This window comes from Paroedura picta, chromosome 2, assembly GCF_049243985.1.
Source record: "Paroedura picta isolate Pp20150507F chromosome 2, Ppicta_v3.0, whole genome shotgun sequence".
Classification (NCBI taxonomy): domain Eukaryota; kingdom Metazoa; phylum Chordata; class Lepidosauria; order Squamata; family Gekkonidae; genus Paroedura; species Paroedura picta.
Window position 1 is genome coordinate 40,333,384 of NC_135370.1, and position 20,277 is coordinate 40,353,660.

The 20,277-nt window shown below is 44.0% G+C and overlaps 1 protein-coding gene across 8 annotated transcripts in view; it reads left to right on the forward strand.

The window, feature by feature from the left end:
* GRB14 (growth factor receptor bound protein 14) overlaps positions 1-20,277 on the forward strand; it is a 74,728-nt gene that overhangs the window by 9,142 nt on the left and 45,309 nt on the right. For 7 of the 8 annotated variants that reach the window (XM_077319877.1, XM_077319876.1, XM_077319875.1 and 4 more), the window contains one exon: positions 1,747-1,884. In XM_077319877.1, the coding sequence (XP_077175992.1) occupies positions 1,756-1,884 (129 nt within the window). In that variant the 5' untranslated portion in view covers positions 1,747-1,755. Of the gene's footprint in view, positions 1-1,746; positions 1,885-14,660; positions 14,898-20,277 lie in introns of those variants that run through there. The other variant, XM_077319882.1, reaches the window with a different exon arrangement.

The window sequence follows — 20,277 nt, forward strand, 5'->3', positions numbered from 1 at the left end:
GCGTACCAGTATTATAGCAATTAAAAATGTTTGGTGTGTAACTTCTCTGGGATGGGACCCATTTTAAATTCAAGGTTTTTAGTTCTGGTCAATATGATAATTTAGAAGTAGATAATTTAATGGTACTTGCTCTCAATTTAAGGTTGTTATCATGAAAGTAAGATCTGCCTCTCGCAGGTCTTTGCTTCCTGATGAGGCAGTAAGGGAAAACAAATCGAGCCCCACCCCATCCTTGGCTTGTCAATCACAGCAAGCCTGTAATCAGAGCACAGTGGTGTCTCAGGACTCAAACTTCTGTGTCCCCCGAGCCCCTCATATTTTCTTTAAAAAATGCACTTCTGCATTGCTATGCAATAACGCCACAATATACCCTATATACTCACATATAAACTTAGTTTTTCAGCAACACACTGAAAAAGCCCTCCTCGGCTTATACGCGAGTATATACAGTGATTGAAATAAAAGACTGCTCCAGCCAGCCAATCGTTGCATTGCCCTTCACAATGTTTCTTCCAAACTATTCTTTTGATTTCTGTGGGTGGGGTGGGTTTTGGGGGTGCTTTGGGATTTACTGTTTCTTTCTCCTAGTGTTTCTTCTTTGATCTGAGGGGCAGCATTGTTTGCCTTTTCTTCTTGGGATTGTGTTTCTTTAAAAAGTTGATTTTTACCGTTCTTTATTTCAGTGTTTTGTTCGGGGGGGGGGACACTGCAGTTGTAGTTAGAGTTGTCCATTCTCCCAGTTTGGTACCTGTTGTACTTGTTGTAGTAGCTTGCCAACTTCAGGTACTGTTGTTCTGTTCTGGTTTGCTGGCCTGGGGGGCCCTGTTTGGTTCTCCTGCCAGAGCTGTTCTCACAGAGAAGTTCTGTCAGAGCTCTCTCAGGGTGTCTGGCATCAAGAGAGGAAGGGAAGGTGATTGTAAGCCACTTTGAGACTCCTTTGGTTAGTGAAAAGCGGGATACGAAAACCAGCAGCTATTCATCCTCTTGACTTTTCTGTATTTGTTGGAGGGGGGAGGCTGGATGGGAGAGCCTGTGATGATGGAGCATATCCAACCCTTGGCTTATATGCAAGTCAATAAGTTTGCCCAGATTTTGTGGCAAAATTAGGTGCCTTGGATTATATGCAGGTCAGTTTATATGCGAGTCTATATGATAAATGCATTTTTAATAAAAACATTAACACTTCCCCGTTGCTATGGACAAATGCCACAATGATTAAGCATCCCCCCCCACCATTTTTTTGGATTCTTAATGTTTTGGACTCTATTTATGTTTGGGTAGAGTTGTGAGAGTCTGAACATGGTAACTGGACCCCGAAGAGTGCTTATGTCTAAACAGTAGCCTTAAAAACAAAGAGCACAGATGCCTAACTTATTGGGAGAGGGCTGCTTCATCATTCCAGGCCCCCTTCACCGTTCACTCCCCAACGCCAGAAAACACAAACAAGACTGAGTTTTGCCTGCCGAAATCCCAAAAAGACCGTGGACACATTGGGGAACATTTTATGTTAATTTACGCAAAGTAGTTAATGGGATTAGACTGATTCACGGATGGGGAGGTACCCAAATTATTGATTTAAGACAAGGTTTTACTGATTCTGGAAGTGAACATTTTTCTTCCTGCAGTCCTGGGGGGAGGTGGGGGGGGGGACGCTGACACAACGTTGTTAAAATCTTATGGTTTTGTACCTTTGAATTCTGATTTGAGTGTAGATGATTAATCTCCATATATGTTTTCTTCTTTCAGTGCAGGAGAATGGAGACAGAACTTGATGTACTCAAAATCTCCTCCATCCCAAACCCTTTTCCGGAACTTTGCTGCTCTCAGTTACCATCTGTTTTGTCCACCAGCATACTGCCCAAGGCAAATGCCCGCATCAAACAGGTAAGTTTCCCACCCATTCTGGAAGGCAAAGTATGTGAGAGAGTAATGTGAACCTGAAATCACTGCGAAAAATAGCTTGTCATGAAAAAGAAGCAAATTTAGAATTCCAAAGACAAATAATCTGTTGGTAAAAGTGAACAAATGCAAAACTGCAAAGACTGCATTTACAGTTGTCAGGATGATAGTTTTCACATTTGTGCACCAAGGCAACACAATTTTAAGCTACATAATAAAATGCTAAATATTATAGGAAGGAAGCAGTTGTGGCATAAAGAAGGCTTGGGTTGTGGCATAAAGAAGTCCTAAGCGGTGTTTTTTAAGAGTCCCCCATTCAATAAAAATCAATCCATTATAATTATTACAGAAAAGCTGCTGAATATGTAAGGGTGCTTAAACATATAATACAGCTGAAACAAAGAACATCAACAGGAAGGACTGACGGACCGGCAGGGAAAAGTGGTAAATCTTTCCCCACTGCCTAAAGACAATGACTGTGGCTAGCAGATGGATTTTCTTGGATGGCCAATTCTTTAATTTTGCTTCAATGACCAAGAAGGCTCACCTGGAGCACCTCCATGTTGTCAGGGTTATGTTTATTAGACCTCATCCATCCCACAACTGCCTACAGGCATTAGTGCAGGGTCTCTATAGCTTCCCTGGCCATATAAGGAAGAACTGGGTGACAACCCAGCCCAGATCTCAGGATGATCTCTCCCAGAAGTTTTCTGTAGAGTTTTAAAAATAGGGGTATGGAGTAGAGCCTTGTAGAGCCCCACAGGTCAAAGGCCAAGGGGCTGACCAGCAACCTCCCCAAGTACCACCTTCTGCAACCTACCCTACAGGTAGGACCAGAGCCATATCCTTCCAATTTAATCCTAACAATGGTTGCCTGGGAGCAAGCCCCAGTGAATAGAGTAGAAGTCAATTAATACTTGTCCTATACATTGTAAATTGTTTTGGTTTTAAATTAATTATATGTTCTTATAATGTTTTATTGTAATTAAGATGTATTTTAACTGTGTTTTTACCCACTCTGAGGTGCTGTGAGAGGTGGGGTATAAATCTGATTCATTGATCGATTGATTAGAATAATAATAATAGACCTGAATCTGACTTTGAGTAGACCTGCTTACAGTGATGTCGGTTGGCTTATAAGGGTGCTGCTTGTTTTAGGATTGCAGCGGGCTTGCTGGCTTGCTTTTTCTCTCTTGCTTTCTTCCTTTTCGTTCCCTGGTCCCATAAATTTCTGGACATTTTGAAGCCACAGTGGGGAGGGGGAATTTATTTTCAAGGAAACTTTGGAGGAAACTGAAATATATGCAATGTTTTTCTATCCAACTTAAATTTCTTCTACTGATTGAACAACATAAATTGTTTTGTAACTTAGTTATATAACGTATTGTTTGGCATATTTATGGGATCTGAGAAAAAATTGTGTGTTCTTCACAGTAGGTACAAATGCTAGATAGCCACAAAAAGCCAATTTAAAAGGTGAGAAATAGAGATGCTTCTGGTGGGCCTTATGAGGGCCAGTCTTCACTCCCACTCTGTGACTATGGGCCTGTTCTTTCATGGGACATTTCCCCCATCTATGTGCGAGCATCTTCAAATCCTTCTAATACATCTCAGCAAGAAAGCTTTCCTCGAACCAATTGTACTGTTTTACTAATTATGAGTATAATCTTTCAAGCATGTCTGTGTCTATTTTGTCTTAAGTCTGATTCATGCACCTCTGTTCCTTCTGGGAGGTGACCTTTCACCTTTCATTGGATCCATATGGAATGCATTCTGTTTAGTGGATGCAGCCCATCAGAGCAGGGCTTCCCAACCTTTTTCAGTCTATGGGCCCCTTTGGAATTCTGACACAGTGTCGTGGGAACAGCCACAAAATGGCTGCCACAGAAGATGGAGATAGCCACAAAATGGCTGCCACAGCTTATCTTTAGTCACACAGTGAAAATTATTGTAGTGTAGTGTTAGCTGCTGCGAACACAATGTTTTTAAAAAACTGCATAGACAGCAAGAAGCCTTGCTGGGCAAAAGTCATACCTGGCTTTGCCCACTTCCTATAAATAGTAGGTGCTGTGGTGCCCACAGGCATTATATTGGAGATGCCTCTATTAGAGTATGTCTTTTTAGTGTTATCATACTTGCAGTGGGAATATGGCAGCCCCATTCAAAACAAGAGGTTCTTTATAGATCTCCACCATGAATGGCTTAAAAACTTTACTCTGTGACAAAATGGTTAAAAGCATTATGTAAATCAGGTTTTCTCAACCAAGGTTTCATGACCTCCCCCCCCAAGTGGTCAATAATGGGCCTAGAGGGGATGGGAAGGGGAGGAGGGGCCCCAGGTGGGCATGTACACAGCTATACTTCCCAACTATATCTGCACAATCATGTCACTTTTGGGGGTTCTCAAAGCCTGAAGAATATTTCAGAGGTTTCTCAATGATAAAAAAACTCAAAGGCTGATATAAATATATGTTCTTGAGACAGAGCACATTTCATGATGTCCCTGCAATGCTTGATGTAGGTTGCTTCCAGACCTCACCAGTCGTGAAGTATGATCGTCTTGCATATTTATTGTGGGCAAGATTTGTCACTTTAAAATGTTCTCTTTCAGCGTACGAAGGACTTATATTTATTCAACATCTGCATGTTATTTCACATAAAATCTTCATGGTGCATGTTTAAAACAAGTAAAAACTTATCTTTGAAGATCATCTCATTCAAAAAGAGGCAATATTTCATGGGAGTTCAGTGCTCTGCCAGATTTCTGAGTTTTCAATGGAAAAAAATGGACAAAATGTCTCTCCCCGGGAGGGGGGGGGCACATAAAATAGATTTTTCCTGGTTATCTTCCCTCAGTGTCATATTTGTTTAAGACAGAACCCGGTACAATACACAGTGAGAGCCACTGTTGCAGCGTAATGTTTAGAGAGTCAGACTATACATGCCCACCTGGGGCCACTCCCCTTACCAGGCCTATAATTGGCCATTTTGGGGGTGTGGTGGGTCACCATGGCACATATAGAGATATAGATATAGGTATAGGTATATAGAGACAGACAATTATCTCCCACCCATTCGGGAAGCCTTTCCAGGGCTGTCAAGAAACCCCAGGGTTTCATGAAAGTCTGTTTGAGGAAGCCTCTTTAGGATCTGGGAGACCCAAGTTTGAATCCCCACTCATGCCATGGAAGCCTGCAGGATTATCTTGGGCCTGCTTTCCGTCACCCACTCTGAGCCTTGCCTGTTGTGTGGTTAAAATAGAGAAGAGGGGAGAAACACTATCCCCTTTGGGTCCCTATTATGGAGAAAAGTGGGGTTGTAAATGAAGGAAGTAATGCAGTGTGCTGTAACTGCATGGAATGATTGGTGCGGAGAACTGTAGTGTTTGAACCGGGGTGGCCTCAGATACACTTTCAGCTTTGCATGCACGTATGGTTTAGATGAGGGATAAAAATGGTATGGTGATTCCATAAATCAGTGGTCCGCAACCTTGCTGCGGCTGCGGACCGCTGTCATGGGATTGGGGGGAGGGTGACCCGGGGCCCCATGCACGTGCGGCAGCCCTGGTGCAAACGCACATGCGCAGACTTGCCGCGCATGCGCATTTGCGGCTGACGAGGGCACAAACGTGCACCCGCGTTAGCGCTGCCTATGCGCAAAACTGCTTTGTGTTTGTGGTCCTGCCGGACGCAAATGCGCATGTGTGGCAAGTCCACGCATGCGCGTTTGTGCCACCGGCATGCCGGCGGCCGCGGCTCCCTCTCCCCGCCTCTCCAGGTCACAAGCAAATCGGCTGCTGAAGCGGCCGATTAGCTCGCGGCCCGGCAAGCTTCTCTCCCCCCCCCCCCCGAAGCAAGAAGCTTGCCAGGCCGCAAGCTAATCGGCTGCTTTGGCGGCCGATTTGCTCGCAGCCTGGCGAGCTTCTTGCTTCGGGGGGGGGGCGGGGAGAGGGAGCCACAGGCCGCGCCGAGGCTTTCGCGGCCCGGCTGTGGCCCGGGGGTTGGGGACCACTGCCATAAATGACATGTGTACTGCTGCAGCTATATAAATATGGCTGAATTCATGCTGTAAAATTCTGCACTTGAGCACATCAAACTGCCTTGTGTGGAACCAGGCAATGGGTCTATCAAGGTACATATTACTTACTCTGACTGTCTCTTTCCTGTCACCTATTGCTTGATCCCTATATAAATGCAGATGTTGGGGGATGAACCTGGGATGCCAAGCACATGCTCTACCACTGAGCTGAAGTCCCTCCATATACACATCCCCAAGAGTTTTCAGTGTACCTCCAAGAGTCTTGGATGGTAGCTGTTTCCCTTCCCTACATGTAGAATCTACAGGGGTAGTCAACCTGTGGTCCTCCAGACATTTCTCAATATCGCGACCCCATGGACAATGGTCCTTCAGGCCTTCCTATTCTCTGCCATTCCCCGAAGTCCATTTAAGTTCCCCGGCTGCTTCAGTGACTCCATCCAGCCACCTCATTCTCTGCCGTCCCCTTCTTCTTTTGCCCTCAGTCGCTCCCAGCATTAGGCCTTTCTCCAGGGAGTCCTTCCTTCTCATGAGGTGGCCGAAGTATTTGAGTTTCATCTTCAGGATCTGGCCATCTAAAGAGCAGTCAGGGCTGATCTCCTCTAGGAACAGTTTGTTCGCCTTGCAGTCCAAAGGACTCGCAAGAGTCTTCTCCAGCACCAGAGTTCAAAAGCCTCAATTCCTTGATGCTCAGCTTTCCTTATGGTCCAACTTTCACAGCCATATTTTGCAATTGGGAAGACCATAGCCTTGACTAGACAGACTTTTGTTGGCAGGGCGATGTCTCTGCTTTTTAGGATGCTGTCTAGATTTCTCATAGCTTTCCTCCCCAGGAGCAAGTGTCTTTTAATTTCTTTGCTGTAGTCCCCATCTGCAGTGATCTTGGAGCCCAGGAAAATAAAATCTGTCACTACCTCCATTTCCTCCCCATCTATTTGCCAGGAATTGAGAGGGCTGAATGCCATGATCTTAATTTTCTTGATGTTGAGTTTCAAGCCAACTTTTACATTCTCTTCCTTCACCCGCATCAAGAGGCTCTTTAGTTCCTCTTCTCTTTCTGCCATTAGAGTGATATCATCTGGATATCTGAGATTGTTGATATTTCTCCCTGCAATCTTGATCCCAATTTGTGACTCATCTAACCCCGCCTTTCTCATGATGTGCTCCGCGTACAAGTTAAATAGGCAAGGCGACAGTATACAGCCTTGTCAAACTCCTTTCTTAACTTCTTTACTGTTGGGAAAACCCTGACTTTGAAAAACCCCAGAAGTGGCACAATCGTGCGGAATATAGTTGGGAAGCATACATATGTACATGACCACCCAGGGACCCTCCCCTCCAGGCCACCATTGGCCATTTTGGGAGAGGGGAGCAGGTCAATATGATCATATATAGTCATATCATTGGAGAAATGTTTAACAAATTTAAAAAATAAATAAAAGTAATAATTAACTCTTCCAGTGCCGTCAAGAATCTGCTGGGTTTCAGGAAACCCTGGTTGAGAAAGGTTGAGAAAGCTTGTTATTAGACCAATGCGTATCCATCATTTGTTGATCCTCGTTGTTTGGTTTTCACTTACATTAATGAAAGCAGCTGTCTGAAAATTTATTTAACAATGGAGTAGCGGATCTTTATAATTTAAATGGAACATCAGATTACTTCTGGATTTGCAAAATGAATGTAAATCATTGGGTAAACAGAAGGAAAACGTGATGGATTGTTTTGGTCAAAATGTTTTTCTAGAAGAATAGTTCAAGGTAAATTAATCTATGGGCTTCCTTGAACACAACTCAAAGTGCCAAAACAAAGTCAAGGGTATTCAAAGTGAAAGAACATTTTATTCCTTTTGAAATGTACTGCTCTGCATGCTTATCTCACTGTGGATGTTCAGAATATGTGGATAATCTGATCGCGTTAGACCAAATAAGCTCTGCAGTTTATTTTAGGAAACTTATGAGATGAACCTTGGCACAGCTTTTTAAAAAACTAACCCAAGACTAGAATGCAAGCCACATGGTGGAACTTTTATCGAGGGAATGGATGTTGCAGAAGAACATTTGGGACTCACTGTTGCTTTAATATCCTTCATCTGAAATGGATGCAGAATAACTTGATATTTCATAATTTTATGCCCTCTTGATATTGGTTGCGTCCCAAGGGAATATGTTTTTCATATGATGGCAGACTAACTTTATGAAGTCACCATAAGATGACAGTAGTATCAAGGCCATTGTGGTCTATTCTGACAGGGAGCAGTATTCCCAGTTTTCAGGTTGAAGTCTTTGATATGGTCTCTTGACTAGCTATTCAGGGGATCAAACTTGGAACCTTCTGCTTACGAAGTAGGTTCTCTATCACTGAGACATGGCCTTCGATACTGGAGTCTGAATGTATTTTTGTGAGCAAGAACTATGGATGGCTGGAATGTGGACAACGGAGGCGGAGACCTCTCTATCTAACCAGGAGATACAGCAATCATAGATATAGCACAAGGAGCTTCAGTTTCTAGTGTGCTTATTGTTTGTGAGAGGTTCTCTACAAAATGTTGATAGATAGTAGTATAGTGTTTGCTCACCTATTAAGTCTGCGAGCGAAGAAAGACCTTTCAGCACCAAACAATAAGGCAACTTTATTGAACGCAAAGAACTGCAATAGGAAGAACGGCTAGACCTTAAATACATGCTTAAACCACACCTAGAATACACTATTGGCTTTTAATATACGCTTGTGATTGGTTCATGAAAGCACTCACATGATTGTTTCCTTTAGTCTTACTGCAAATCACAACAGGGGCCTAGAATCCAGGCCTAGGCCTCAAACCCATCTCCTTGTAACATCCAAGTAACTGTCCACAGACAACAACACCCCTTTGGGTTGTGCTAGTTGACCTGGCCTCTCCTTCTCAGAGCTGATTGCTTTGGAAGCAGGATGGGTAGGATCCTTCCCCATAAGGCTGACTGTGGACTGCTTTTCTTTTGCATTCCATTTACAGCAGGATGTCTACTACAAGGAAGTAACCTATTAGTAAAAAATGATCCAACAAATTGCAAGTAGAACTCCTGTCTCTCTCCTCCTACAGTCCTGGGAATCCTGCTTTCAGAATTTTGGGGAACTCTCAGGAACAGACTTGTCAGGATGGGGGAGTCAATAATGGGAAGAGGAAATTGGCAAATATCTGCACAGGTGGCAAAAACAGACAGAAAATAACTATGGTATACAACCTGTTGATTTTATTGGCTTCGTTGTGAATTTTACCATACCCTGTCAGGAATTTTCAGTGCAGTAGAATTTGCTTACAATTCCGGAAAAATATCTATGTAGCATAGCTCGGGGTAGATTTATTATTATTAAGCATATTTCCCTTGATGTGATCCTTTTCTAGTCCTTTAAACAGCATATTTATGTGGACAACTGGAGACAGAAACCAGAACACCCAAATGTCTGCCAAAAACTTCTGGTCTATAGTTCTGCTCATGGAGATCAGTTTGTCTCATGTAGGTATGAGACCTTATACCACTTCTTTGCATGGGTAAATAAGAGCTATTACCTCAAGATGTCTTCTACAAGGCTTGTTCTCCTTTGAGTTAACATGGCTGAACTACTTTACTCCCCTCCCATCTTCGGTCTTAAGATTCAATGTTTCCCCTTGCAGAGGCTTGCTGTTGGTTTTTTGGCCAAAGGGCAAGCCTTACTGTGAAGTGGTCTGGGTCAGACTTGGAATAAAGCTTTTCTCAGGTACCATGGAGGGAAACCTCTCCATTTATCTGGGATTGGGAGACAGCATGCTCAGGTGTACATGACTGGACATAAACCTGATTACCAAATGTAGATTAGTTCAATCTGTCATATTTCCAATAGCCACTAATGGCTGTGAATGCTGGATGATGAAAAAAATGGACAAGAGGAGAATTGATGCATTTGACCTCTGGTGCTGGAGAAGGCTTCTGTGGATTCCATGGACAGCAAAAGTCACAAACAAGGAAATGCTACAGCACATAAAGCCTGCTGTATCGCTGGTTGGCAAAATCACGAAACTTGCTTTGGCTATCTCTTGCAACCCATCTCAATTGAGAAAGCCATTATGCTAGGATTGGTCATTGGCAAAAGGAAACCAGGCCAACAAAGACTGTAGCGGTTAGATACAATCAAAATGGACTCCAGCCAGAACATCATGCACATAAAAGAAAGAGTGCACAATCAAAAATTGTGGTGACAGTTGAGCCATAGGATTGCCAAGAGTTGAATTTGACTAAATCATCATCATCACAAGATACTTCAGTAAGATAAAGCCGTGGACCTAGAGATGCCGGCCTCCAGGGGGAACCTGGGAATCCTCCAGAATTACAGCTTGTTTCCAGACTACAAAGATCCTAGAGAAAGTGGTTGCTTTGGAGAGTGGACTTTGTAGCATTGTAGACCACTGAGGTTCCTGCTCACTAGGCTCCAAATCTCTAAGAGTTTCCCTATCCTACCTCCTTATTCCCCACCAGTGGCCGGGGAGACCTAGCAGCCCTACCTGGATCATATTGGAGCAATTCCGTAAATGAAATAGTGCCAAGTTCCCCTGACAGACCCACATTTCTGTTTGCAGAGAAGGGGAGGGTGGTTTTTGCAGGTTCCTTGCAGTCTCCCACTTTGCTCCTCACACATACTCTGTTCGTGGGGAACCACTGACTTGCAGGAGTACAATTGTGCAGGGGGCAGGGAGAGGGAGAGAAGACTGCAATGGGAGGCAGCAAAATGTTTTCTCCTTGACTTGTAGGATCCAAGTCAGTACACCTTGTGTCTTTATTGCCGGGGAAGGGAATTCTCATGTCAGGGGCTGCTGCAGAGAGCAAGTTGATTTCTGGAAATGTCCAAAACAAGGTTTTTGCTGATTCTCTTCCTAAACCTCGAGATAAGTTAATACAATATAGTAAATGAGTACTGCAAAATAGAGCTCTTCTGCCAGGTCTAGGGTTGAGACTAGGCGGCCAGGTAGATCGGGGCCTCTCCTATAGAAGCAGTGGTGGTGAATTCCATCTGCACCCTCTTCCTCCCTCCCCCTCTAGATGATATTGAGGCTATTGTTAAAGCTGGAGTGATTTTGCCGCTGTATCTTAAGGGTTTTTATATATATAATCTGATTTTTATATCTGTTTTAAGGGGATTTTATTGGGGATTTATTCAGACGACTGACCCGCCGCGAGCCTTTGGGGAGCGGTGGGCAATAAATTGAATAAATAAATTAAAAAAAATAATGTTGCAATGATGATATTGATTCTACAGATTGGCCACTGCTTTGACCGCAGTAGTAAATGCCAAGGTTGGAACTTTATTTTGGCAACAGGCTGGGTTTTTGCTATGTTAGAATTGGCTTCGTTTAAAATCCCTGAGATTTGAACAATGATCAAATACTTGACCTCAAGCTAGATCTCTTTATGACTTTTATTGGGCTTACCAGCAATATCCATGTTCCTCCTCCCATCTTTCACAATCAAGGTCAACAGGGTTGGAAGTGGCACAATGCCCCCCCCCCCCTAAAAACAATTTGTGTTTTTGCATAATTGCTTTGGTCCAAAGTTTCATGTATGCCCCAGTGCACAGAGAGAACTGTTACAGACTGGTTTTTGTATTAATTTGAACAGAAAGTATAAAGAAATACGCATGCAGAAAGGATGGATGATCTGCTGAAATTAACAGGGAACCTTAGTGTGAGATTCTCAGTGGAACCCTCTTCCTGCAGTGATGTTACTGTAGTAATAAAACAGTATGTAAATTTGTTGGACAATACTACTTCGGCTGGTGTTGCCAAGGTCCCAAGTATGTTCGGCCAAGAACCCAAGTATGTTGAATATTATTATTACCTTGCCAGTGAAATCACCCTAGATAGTAATAGAGTTGCTGTGGTAGAAATACACAAATTAGTGTTACTAGCGATTTGGTTTCAGTTGGTGGATTTATGGGGATGTCATGGAATGTTCATAAATATTTTATCTGCTTAAGGATCAAGCAGTTGACTATAGGGATAGGCGTAAATTGGTTCATGAGCCAAAATTTGGCACAAATGTGACTTGGTTTGGAGATCCCAAATCAATGAGCAGGAATTGGTACAAACCTGGATTGGTTCAGAAGGGTTCCTTCCCTGAACATTTACCGGACTGTTTGGGCCATTTGAACCTAACGGCTGAGCAGTGCAGGTCCACAGTTGACCTGTTAGGTTTAAATGGCTGTGAGCCATCTCATGGGTCAGTCTTGCCTCTCCTTTGAAGCAGAGGGAGATGAAATGGACCAGTGAAATTGATGCCAGCCTAACAGCTGATGGGTGGACCTGTCCTACTGCTAGGCAGGAATGACTGTGCATGAAGGGAAGCAGAATGGATTAGTGAAAATGACTGCCAGCCATTTCAGCCTAACAACTGACCAGCCTCATTGTTAGACTGAAATGGCAGTGAACCATTTGAAGCTTCTACATGGGGGAAAGCAAAATGGATCAATAAAATGGTTGACAGCCATTTCACCTTAGCAGCTGATAGGTACACCTGCCCTGCTGTTAGACTGAAATGCTGCTAGCCATTTCACCAGCTTGTTTCTCTTTTACTCACCAGCCATTTAAACCTAACAGCAGGGTGGATCTGCCACCAGTTGTTAGGTTTAAATGGCTGTAAGCCATAAGTCTTATAAATAAAATTTAAAAATATAATCTAATAAATGGGTGCTAGCTATTTAACTGTATTTAGGCAGTTCCTCCCAGCCCTGAAGAAAGGAAGACCTGAACTGGCTGGTTCAAGGATTGCTTTATGGGATGCTGTGAACCCCAAATTGAAGTGGATTTTTTAAGGTTCATGCCCATCTCTGGTTGACTAGGCACTGTAAGAAGATTATGGTGGGGAGTATTTATTTTGCTTTAATCCTGACCTTCTTTTAGCCTTCAACCCATTCTCTGAAAAAAAACCAAAGTTTTGCATTTGGGGTATATTTCCGTTCCAAATCAAACTCCCCACATACCACGGAATAAAAATATCCCACAAAGCTTGTTTTGGGTTGTAATGAAGGGTTAGGGTGCTGTTAAAGCACTTAAAAACACTTCTCAAGATAATTGTTTTCTTAGTAGATTTATGGGGTATTTAAAAAGCCCTTGTTGAGTATTTTCAATACCCCATTGGGTAAAAATGTATAGATTAACTGAGGTTTATATTTTACCCAGTTCTATTAAAAATAAAGTAAAATATGGGGCTGTACTTTCGGATCACTTGTTACTATTATATAGGTCACAATAACCGAATAGGAAGAAGTTGTAAAGCTACTTTTCTTTGAATTCTCCTCCCACTCTCAAAGTGCAACAAGGGTAGCTAGTTCATACCAATAGTGTTTTCAGGGTAAAGCAGCTCTGCATTGTAAGTCCCCCTTCCATTTTACCTTCACAATTACCCTGGAACAGGTTGGATTCTTAGGGTTTGACTAGCCCACTGTGATGTAGCAAGGTTCATGGAGTTTAATGTGGATTGTTCCATTAGTCCACTGCTCCACAGTAATGAGTAAAGTTGAGGGATTTTGGATTTCCTATGTTCCTTCTGTTTTTGCAGGGGACATTTGTGAAGCCTTCTGTTCCCTGGCATTGTTAGAAGAAAACGTTTAGGAGAACATCTCACTGTTCCCCTTGATTTGTGGAATAAGGGAAAAGGCAGAGACTTCAGGCTGCATTATGATTCAAGGACCAGCTGAGCCCAGTATAGCCGTAGATTAATGCTTTTGTCTGGTCTTCTTGAAAACTTAAGGGCCTAATTCTATTAATGGCTTACCACAAAGAAAGGGATAAACTATATAACATTAGCCAGACATGCTCCAGCATGTTAACACTCCTGTTATTAAGATGTGAGTTATAAGACATAGTGCCATTTCTGTATAACTGATTAGGATTTAATACTTCAATATTGCTAACTAATGGGACCCCGAGCCAGCTTCCCCCCCCCTCAATCCCCCCTCGCTTGTCTATTGTTCATATCATTGGCTCCCTTCCAGCAATCTCAAGAAAATAGGATAGCAATTTTGGCAAGGATTACTGGCACTGTGCTCAGGGAGCCATCAGCGTTTCAGGGAGGTAGTTACATTCATTGAAAGATGTTTCTGTGTTTTTTTAGGAAGCCGGCAATGTAATTTTTCTTTGGCAATAAAATATTTAGGCCCCCGCTGTCCAATCTAATACTGCTATTTAGCTTCGTGTTCTTTTACACTTTGCTCTGTATCGGCCCTAAATGCAGAAAGAATGATGGTGGGGGGAGAGTTTTCGCGACTAGGAAAAACAACAAGCAGTCGCACACTAAAATATCAGGGAGGTAATTAACTCTACTGGTCCCGTTTCTTGCTGATTTGCCAATGCATGAAAATCTCTTCTTTGTCGGGATATCCCAGTTTGATCAAATGGCACAGGTTTTTTTTTTGGGGGGGGGACTCATGTCTTTTGCTTAAGCTTTCACTTCTAATCCATGCTGCAGATGTTAATGCGAAGGGGGGGGGGAATCAACCCTGAAAACAAATTAATGGCACAGCTCCCCAGTTGCTAGATAAAGGCACCGTCCAAGAGAAGCGTCAGGGTGATTTGAGCTGCTTGTCTAATCTGGTTCTTTAAATATAATAAACAGAAGTCTCAGAATGAGTTTCCAAGGGCAGAGGAGGGGTTCTGATTGGCCCGTCCCTGCTTAGTTTTGTCCCGGAGTCATCCTTAATTGGCTTTCTGAAGGAATGGATTCACAGAAACCAGCACTGTCTTTCTATCGCTTAGTCAGCCGTCTCTCTGCGCTGCCTCCCTCTGAGGTGTGGAGGTCTGGAGGGGGGAAAAAAACGGATCCTCTAAAGGAGTTACCTTAATTTGACACGTGGCTCAGATTGAGTTTTTGAGTTGGTGACTCTGAGGAGCAGATATGAATGTTCTTGGAAGGAGGGTAACTTTGCCAGTGATTACTCCAATTGTTCTGCAGAAACGGGTAGGTGGATTGGGGGGGGGGGGAGAATGGGGGGGGGTGTGCTCATTTAAGGCAGTTAAAATTTGGAGGTACGGTACAGAAAATATAGATTGTATCTGTGATAGAGGGGGCACGCTTGTGGAAATTGCTGGGTTTAATTCTGAAATTTATTTAAGTGGGGCCTTCAACCCTCTGTGGGGGGGGGTTTGCATGTGTCCCTCCTGCATAAATTATAGGGTACACGTCTCGGGAGTTTTGTACTGGGAATATCCATGTACCACATGTAGGACAAGTATCCTCTCTTATTATATTTAGTTACGGAAACATAAAGTGGTGATTGTGGACAGAGTAGTTCACGTCCCAATGTAGTATTTCCACTTGGGCTGTGGCAATATTTTGTCTATGAAGCTAGGGCACGCACTTACGGTTGTGGAGTTAAAATAAGATGGGAAATGGTTTAGAGGAGAATAATCAGTTGGGCTGAGCATCGGTGGCATGGTTCGTGGTTGCTTATTTTAGTTGTAAAGGCACATTGGTGAAGGGGGGCTTTCAGACTGGCATCTTACATAAGTTTAGATCTGGGTTTCTTTTTCCCCTTGGAAGTTAGTCGAGTGGGTTCTTGTGAAGGCTTTTGGCAATAAGTACTGGAATATGGTGTTTTGTCATCAAAACGACATGCCTGCAGATCATATTTTGTGAGCCAAACACCTCATGTTAACTCTTAACACAGCACGGCTTCAAAATATACTGCAGGCTGGATGTAGATTGAACTAACAGTTGCCACTGATTCTACTTTCCTGCTGCATACCCCTCTTCACGTTGCTTGTGTGGGGGCCACGGTTCCCCTTATAGGCAAGGTTACCCTCCCATCCCCCAAGTGCAGCATATCTTGGAGACATTGCGAGGGAAAGGACAAGAAAAAGACTGGAAAACGTAGTCAGAATCCAAGATGTATGTTGTAGGGTTTCTGCTCCTGCTTCTTTTTAGCCTGGTTTAACCTCTGTCCCTTCATCTTCCTGCAGTACCTGGCATAGATCTGAGTTGTGTGGCTTTTCTCATTATGGTGGCTCTATAGAGGGGGAAGCTGTATGTGCAGAATTTCGCCCTCTTATTTAGATGTACTTTCAGGGAGGAAAAGCTGCAGATGTTAAAATTAGCTGTTCTGTCTTATCTGAACTGAATATCATGTTCAAGAGTGCTGGAGAACGAAGAAGAAGAAGAAAAATCGCGCTTTCTAGAGTAGCACTTAGTTTTCGTTAGTAATAAGACCTCACACAGAATAACTCACTGAAATATTTTAACAAATTGGACTCTTCCACCAGAAATTGAAGAGCCTCTTGTGGAGCAGAGTGGTAAGGCAGCAGACATGCAGTCTGAAAGCTCTGCCCATGAGGCTGGGAGTCCGATCCCAGCAGCCGGCTCAAGGTTGACTCAGCCTTCCATCCTTCCGAGGTGGGTAAAATGAGTACCCAGCTTGCTGGGGGGTAAACGGTAATGACTGGGGAAGGCACTGGCAAACCACCCCGTATTGAGTCTGCCATGAAAACACTGGAGGGCGTCACCCCAAGGGTTAGACATGACCTGGTGCTTGCACAGGGGATACGTTTACCTTTACCAGAAATTGATTGAAATTCTGGACCATATATTATGACATTGTCTGGGCAATATATGTGGAATAGAATTGGGTCTGCAAGCCCACAAATGTGTCTGTGTCATGATCAGCTCAGTATATACAAATTCTGAATGTGTATATGTACACATGGTGGACCATTGGTTTATTTAAGGTCCATTGACTGGACCTGTAGCTCTGTACATTGCTCTGAGAATGCTGGTTTTTGAAGGTTCCTGATGCCCGTGATGGCTTGTGCACATTTAGACTCTGTGCTGGTGTTAGGCCAGTGTTTGTAACATGGGGGGGGGGGGGGGAATTAGCAGGCACAATTCTGAGCTTATTGCTTGTATGTAGATATTTCACATATATAGGGAATGTATTGGTGGCTTCAAAACAGGAAACTGTTGTTAAAATACCATTGTAATTTTAAAATTTTCCTTAGAAAAACAGGTTGCAATGTATGCTTTTTGTAAGTGCAGTGTTGGCCATTCATTTGTTCATGGATTTTTAGGCTGCCTTTCCCTGAGGGCTCAGGGTGGCTTACAACATATTGATATGATAAACAAAATTTAAAACTTTATACATTTTGCAATGCAGTTGGGTTTTCTGGCGAATCATCCCAGAGTCACCATTGGAAAGGAACAATTGTGCCACTGCCAGATCCAGTGTGGAGTTCCGCAGTGCATGATTCTTTCCCTGATGTTGGTTAGTATCTTTTGTGACCTCTCGCACAGCTGGTCCAGTGGGAGAGTGGTGGCCAAACTGTGGCACTCCATATGTCTATGGACTACAATTCCCATTAGCCCAGTCAACACATGGTGGCTGGGGCTTACGGGAATTGTAGTCCACAGACATCTGGAGTGCCACAGTTTAGCCGCCCCTGGGCTAGGGTGTCAGCAATATGTGGGTGACACCCAGATCTATCTGTCAATGAGCAATTAGCCTGATACTCCATCCAAGTCATTTGCGAGGTGCCATGATGGAGTGGCTGCAGCAAAGCCACCTGAAGCTTAACCCCTTGAAGATGGAGTTCCTGTGACTACGTAGGAACAGTCCAGAAGGGGAAGCACAACACCCTTGACAGGGTGCAACCGAAAGCTCTACATACCATCAGGAACTTGGGAGGTGATTCTCGATGCCTCCCTTACTATGGAGGTGCAGGATGAATACATCCCCCAAAGAGCACTACACTCTGCCAATTCCAACTTGTGTGTGGTCCCGGGCCCCAAAGAAGTGCAACAGGCCCCAACCAGAGTCAGGGCCTTTTCAGCCCTGGCTCCAGCTTGGTGGAATGAGCTGCCAGCAGCTGCTGGGCCCTATCAGAACTACCAAAGATCCAAAGGGGCCCTTCTCTGCCAAGCCTATTGTTGAGGTCCAGATAAGAGCCCTCTCCTGCCAGGCATATGGTTGAGGTCTAGATAAGCACACCATACCATCAGAGGCAGCCTCCCCCACTTTCCTCTCCACTTCCCTCTCACCATTAGATTTAGGGACATAAGACAGAGTTAAAGGTATCGCCTGTGCAAGCACCGAGTCATGTCTGACCCTTGGGGTGACGCCCTCCAGCGTTACGGATGTCTTATACCCTATCAGGAATTTTATTGGAGCATTTTACTTTATTTTATTTCATCTTACTATTTAAAGTTTGTATTAATTTAAATTGGTCTGTTTTTAACTACACATGTATGGGTTGTTATATATTGTTAATCACTCCCCCCCCCAAAGACTGTAATTAGAAAGCAGTGGTCTGTAAATCAAAAAAATAAAGACCCCAGTGAAATAGTTTTCAGAAGATACAGCCACAAATTTGGAATGAGTGTATGGCTTCCTTACCTAGTAAAGATATATTTATAGAAATATGAGCCATGTTTATAGGAATATGAAATACAATTCCTGTATTTTTATTTTTATTATACTCACACGCACAAAGACACACTAGCTATAAAGCCTGTTGCATGCAAGTATGCAACGGGCGCTAGAGGGCCCCCCTCCCAGGCCCTCACCCCACCTGCTCCTCTCTATCGTGAGCTGGCCTCCCTTCTCTCTTGGGTTAGTGTGGGCTGGGCAGGGCTCTCAGCATCTCTGCCACCCTCCCTGGCAGCGATCCCCACCGTAGGCGACAGGCTGGCCTGTGTGTACGCCCCTGTGTACGCCACTGCCTTCAGTGCGGGCTGCTCAGCTGCACAGTGCCCCACGCAGGCCAGATGCAGAGAAGGTGGCAGCTTGGTCCTGGCCATAGCATCCAGTACTGCTGCCTCAGCACCGCAGCCACTGTACAGAGGGCCAGGCAGGTGGGTGCAGTTCTGTCATCCTCGGCGGCCAGTGTGTGTGTGTGACAGCAGGTGAGCTGTGTGTGGTAAGGCAGCAGAAATGCGCAGGGTGGTAAGGCAGCAGAAATGCTGTCGCTGTCTGCCCATGAGGCTGGGAGTTCGATCCCAGCAGCCGGCTCAAGGTTGACTCAGCCTTCCATCCTTCCGAGGTCGGTAAAATGAGTACCCAGTTTGCTGGGGGGTAAACGGTAATGACTGGGGAAGGCACTGGCAAACCACCCCGTATTGAGTCTGCCATGAAAACGCTGGAGGGCGTCACCCCAAGGGTCAGACATGACTCGGTGCTTGCACAGGGGATACCTTTACCTTTATATGTTTAGAGTGTTCTATGTATTACCCCAGCAATGTTTTATGTGAACTGCCCTGAGCCGTATGGAAGGGTGGTAGAAAAATTTAATAAATAAAATAATAACAATATCTAAAGTATGTGGAGGTATAGGGTGGATAGAGAACGGCAACCACATTTAAACCATAATTAAATTAGGCACGACCCTAACTATGTTCCTTAAGCTCTTTCATAATTTGATAGGCTCTCCATCCATACTGGGGAACCTTTCATGTCAGCTTTTGATGGGATGAATGAAGCAATATAAAATACCATATTTGCTGGCGTATAAGACGACCCCCCCAACATTTCCACTCAAAATCCAGTACTATGGGCCACTATGGGCAGCTATGTCTATCCCAACTGAAGTGTACCCGGCGTATAAGACGACCCCCCCCCCCACTTGGAGGCATGTTTTTCAGGGGGGGGAAAGTAGTCTTATACGCCAGCAAATACTGTAAATACGTATTTCTTGTGGTGTTTGGATTGGGTCAGCAGCAGAGGGAATTTTGCCCAGGGACTCCTATGGCTCTCCATAAGCTTGTAAGGCTATCTTGTGCAGTGTGCAAGCATCACGGATAATCTCTTCATGTTGGGCTAGCACTGGACAAATTTAAAAAAAATTGTTTTCTGTATACAAGTCTGACGGATACACCGTACCTCACCCTATCATGGACTGAAATTTTATTTTCCGCTAAGCAATTGTACTTGCATGCTAATGACTGCCCATTGCACTGTGTATAATTTGACTGCAAATTGCCTTCTGCCCTGTCCTTCTGCCGAAGTCTGTGCCTCTTATCTTATTTTTAACCAAAGACAAAACAACATGTGTTTTTATTTTGATTTTATTTCCCGTTCCCCACATTGTCAAGGCAACTCTCTCCGTGACCTTCACGGAGCTTTGCATGGCGTTTTGTTATGGGGAATTGAGCTAACAAGTCCTTTTGGATGGGAACACTTGCGTGGAAGAGCACAATCGGTGACCGTTTTTTACACGCCCTCAAACAGAAAGCATTGGGGACGTTCCATATGTGCCGTTTTCCACAGCTTTCCTGAGGTTTAGTGGAACAATACCGCTTCGATTCTTGATCTCTCCCTCCTGTGCCCCCGCCATCCTCCATTTCTTCTAAATAC